Source organism: Trachymyrmex septentrionalis, unplaced genomic scaffold (genome assembly GCF_001594115.1).
Source record: "Trachymyrmex septentrionalis isolate Tsep2-gDNA-1 unplaced genomic scaffold, Tsep1.0 scaffold119, whole genome shotgun sequence".
NCBI lineage: Eukaryota > Metazoa > Arthropoda > Insecta > Hymenoptera > Formicidae > Trachymyrmex > Trachymyrmex septentrionalis.
This window is the reverse complement of record NW_017304320.1, coordinates 990,784-995,371: the sequence shown is the minus strand read 5'-3', so window position 1 is coordinate 995,371 and position 4,588 is coordinate 990,784. Positions and strand designations below refer to the sequence as shown.

The following is a 4,588-nucleotide window of genomic DNA, read 5'->3' as shown; positions in this document are numbered from 1 at the left end:
CTACTGATTTTTGAGGTTATGTGCATCAAACGCCAAACCGTATCGCATTTCAGGAGGTTAAATGTTACTGTTTTAAAACCCCAAAAGGGCGGGAAGATATATAAAATTTAAATTGTTATTTCGATTGTATCAAATCTAAAGCTCAGAACTTTTTTGTACACCTAATACAATGTATGTAAAAGCAGAGAGAACGGAAACGACGGAAACTATGATGAACAGATTTGATTATAATAATTGATCCTATAAATAATATAAAATGATCATTACATAAACAATAATATAATATTGCTATTTTGGTGCTTATTGATCAATAATAATGATCCGATAAAAAATTGTTCATGCATGAATATGTATAAATATGTATAAACATACATAAACACGTATAAATATTGATAAACATGTATAATTATATATGAAATATGTCTATATATGTTTGTACATCCTTTTTTCTTTTGTAAAATTACTTTTTAGTATAATAGAAATAATAATGTGAAAACATTAAAAATAATTAAAAAGGTAATTTTTCTTGCACTATTTGTTTTAGAACAAATCAAGTATGAAGAAATGTAAAAAAATTATTTATGTATAATAAATAATTATATTATATATAAAATTATGCATAATTATTTATGAATAAATTTTTTATATTTTTCCAAACTTGTTTTTTTTTTCTAAAACAAACAATACGAAAATAATTCCTTTAATTATTTTTTATGTTTTCTATTATATTACTATTATTATTTACTCTAAAAAGTAATTTTATGAAAGAAAAAAGGATGTATGAACATGTATGGACATATTTCATATATAATTATACATATTTATGGATATTTATGCGTGTTTATATATATTTATACATATTTATGCATATTTATACATACAAAAATTTTTTACCGAGGATATTCATCGGTCGATATAGAAGAAAATAAATATATCTGTAAATGCTGAAAAATTATACTTTTTTTTTAATGCAAATTTTAAACTTAAAGAGTAACTGTAAGATAAATTGGCCAATCAAAAATTGTGGTTTTACGTTAAAATGTTCGACTATAATTAATAAATTTTTAATAATTATTATAAAGAGAATAACAATAAAATAAAAAATATATTAAAATAAAATAATAAATAATTATTTATAATTATGTATTATTATGTATAATTATTTATAATTATAATTATATAATATTTTACGACAAATAATAATGTTATTACGATCGTATTATATTAATATTATCCATTATATACAGCGATAAAAATTATTATTATTATTTATACCTATCTCTTCCTAAATACAAGTACTTGTATATTCTTAATTTACCTGCAATCATATTTTTACTCCTTTCGTCCACTCCAAAGTTTTTTTTACTGTTTCGAGCTTTCCAAAAATATAAAAAAATTCAGGATTGCTTTTCAAAAGTAACTGGGTCTTTTTTGTTAGACAACTATTTAGTAATGTAATAGAAATGTATTTCCCGATTACATTACAAACTAGTTTTCTACCAAGATATTTTAGGAAGGAAGGTAGGCAATCAGACTCAACCCTTCTATTTTTCGTAGGAATTTATATTTTGTAGGAATTTGAGTGTAAAATTTTGTTTATGTCAAAAAAAATAAGAATGCCAATGGAGGATTAATTAATTAGATTTATCAAAAAATTAATTCAATAACATCAATTGATGTAAAAAGTAAAACCTTTATTAGAACAGCTCTAATGAAAATTTTTCTGAAAATATTTATAATTTTTCAAAATTTTTACTTGCACTGGTGCACATTAAAATCGTTATACACAGATTAACGTAAAAATATATGTTTAATGTAAATATAAAAATGGATTAAACCGCGATTTTCTATTATACACTGTGGGTACGTTCCGTTTTCACGTTCACAGGCTGTAAATATCAGTTCATCTTGTCTGTCAAATATTAACCATGAACATGATACTTACAATTGCTGGAAGTGCAAATTGGAACGCATCCTTTATTGTATTGTTAGATAAAATAAAATTTTATAATTTGAAATATTTGCATTTTACTGTTTAGTTTAAATCAGTGTACAATGGTTTTAATATGCTCACCGAATTCGCTATCAGTATAATTAGACTTCTTCTATTAGATTTCTTTTTTCTTTTTCTTCTTCTTCCTTCTCGTTGATTTCAGATTCAATCAAGTCTCAATATCATGAAAGGAGGTAAACTTTCAAAGGGAATGAAATCCATCCAATTGGCACGCTTAACGAAAGAGTCCTTTCTCAGAAGAAACTTTCAATAATGCCATCTCCAACCCAATAAAAGAGAACCTTTCATATCAAGGTTCAACAGCTTAAGAATGAATTAAAATTGAGAAAGATTAAGCCTCTGTCAAAAAAATTTAAGAATAAGTCTTATCAATCTAAAAGATCTTGAGATTACCAATAAGATAGTCTACAGAAAAGCGTAAAATCAAATCAATATCCTCAGTGACTCCAATGAAAGATCGATGGAGATGATAAAATAAGGAATGTGTACGGAAGATGAGCTCCTTAATTGATAAGTGACAAAAGTCCAAGGAAAAATGCGTTCGTTATAAAAGTAGAAAGAATTAAGAATGTTTGTTTTATCTATTTAATTTAATTTACTTCTATTTCATTTTTATGTCCAATAAAAAATAAAAATCAATTTTACATCATAAATGAAGTGTCCGTAAAAAAAAAGCTGGACTTAAGTCACCGTTCCAGCTTTTTTTACAGTCAATTTATTTACGATGTAGCATTGATTTTTATATTTTGCGGATAGAAAATAAAATAAAAGTAAGTTAAATTGTGACAGAAAATAAAATAAATAAATTCTTAACACTTTCTACGACAAACGCATTTTTTTCTAATTCTGTACTTGTGTCACTTGTCAACTGTGCTATAACGATTCAAGTCCTGAATCAATTCTCCGTGGTAATAAGCAGGAGAGTCTACGTAGTGCGAAGTACTTATTGCAAGTACACGCGTACCGAAGTGCAACGCGTCGCCGCACTCACGTCCTCATTCACGTCTTGACGTCTCTCCCGTTCGGTATCGTCGGGTCGCGGGGCTCGCGATCATCAGTCTCGCTCGCGCGCCCGACCGGGCAGGACCTGGGTGTGGTGTGCGGCATTAGTGTATGATCGATCACGGAGAATCGACGAGCGTGCTCCTTCCCGATTACCGCGACGATCCTCCCGACGTCGTCGTCATTGTGGCGTCATCGATCAACGATTGTCCCCGAGATGACATCGTGGCTGCGTCAACTCCGCTGAAGCCTCCCTCCTGCCTCCGTCGATGAAGCGGCCCCAGAATGATGCAGGACATCTCTGGTGGCCCCGCCGACGACCAACGTGCCTCGTCCAAGTCGGTACTCCTCAATACCTTCATCGTGAAGAAGAAACGCTGCCGCGTGTACTTTCATCGTGGCACGCTCATCTGGGAGACCGAGCGACCGCCTTACAGTAAGCGTCAATCGCGAGTTTCCTTCATCGTGGAATTTTCACTTAAGAGCCACACATCTCACGGATCATTCCGCGAATGTTGGATACTTGGTGCTCACGACTTTGATTTACGTGGAAACGGTTCTAATCATCAGACGAAACCTGTTCCGAGTGAATGTTCTTCGGATACAGGTGGATGTTGGATGAATTGAACTGCTTGCTGCAACAGTGGGTTAATCCGCGTTTTGTAAAAACGGAGTAAATGAATTACTGATTTCTCATCTTAAAATTCAAAGTAACTTTAAAACCTGACGTGACGGAGCAATTTGACCAGCAAAATTGTTTTTGACCGAAAATCTAAGAATTCTTAGATTTTTGATCAAAAACAATTTACTCTAATCAGAATAGTTTCGAAAGTATTTTGATTAGAGTTTTTGGCTTGCTGCAACTGTGAGATCCACATTTTGTAGAAACGGAGTATAAATGAATTATTGATTTCTCATTTTAAAATTCAAAATAACTTTAAAATCTGACATGACGGAGCAATTTGGTCAGCGATATTCTTTTTTAACAGAAAATCTATAAGACACATCTACCCTAATTAGAGTTATTTGACAATTTTTACTTTATTTTATTGGACTTTGTAATTAACTTGGCAATAATGGGTCAACCCATATTTTATAAAACGCAGTAAATGAATCGCGATTTCTTAAAATTCAAAATTACTTTAAAACCGAACGTGTTTTTTTGTAATCAAAAGTCTATAAGAAATATCTATCCTTAGATGAATTATTCGACACACATTTTTTTATCGGCCTGTATTATTATTTCATTAACCATGCAAGAAGTTATTAATTAAGAACGATCCCTCGTAATTACATCAAATAGTATCGAATAATCACAATTGCACTTTGATTAACGTAGAGATAGTTTTAAACATCGACAATAAAATTTTCTCCGAATAAATTTTTTTTGGAGGTAGACGGGCTGTACATATTAATTAAATGATTGTATCATCGGTGACGTATGTTTTGTTTTTAACGAAAACGTTGGAAGCCGAAAGGTCAAGATTGTATTTTAATTAAGATGCTTAGGTTCGACTTCGATCTTTGATAATGTCTTCTTGAAGAACTTCTACTCTGAGAAAAGAGTCTAAT

The 4,588-nt window shown here is 30.5% G+C and overlaps 1 protein-coding gene across 1 annotated transcript in view; it reads left to right on the top strand.

Moving 5' to 3' along the window:
- Positions 1 to 3,153: 3,153 nt before the first annotated feature.
- LOC108754447 (ceramide kinase) overlaps positions 3,154 to 4,588 on the top strand; it is a 24,569-nt gene continuing 23,134 nt past the window's right edge. Inside the window, exon 1 of the mRNA XM_018496723.1 lies at positions 3,154 to 3,452. Coding sequence (XP_018352225.1) covers positions 3,302 to 3,452 — 151 coding nt within the window. The 5' untranslated portion in view covers positions 3,154 to 3,301. The remainder of the gene's footprint in view (positions 3,453 to 4,588) is intronic.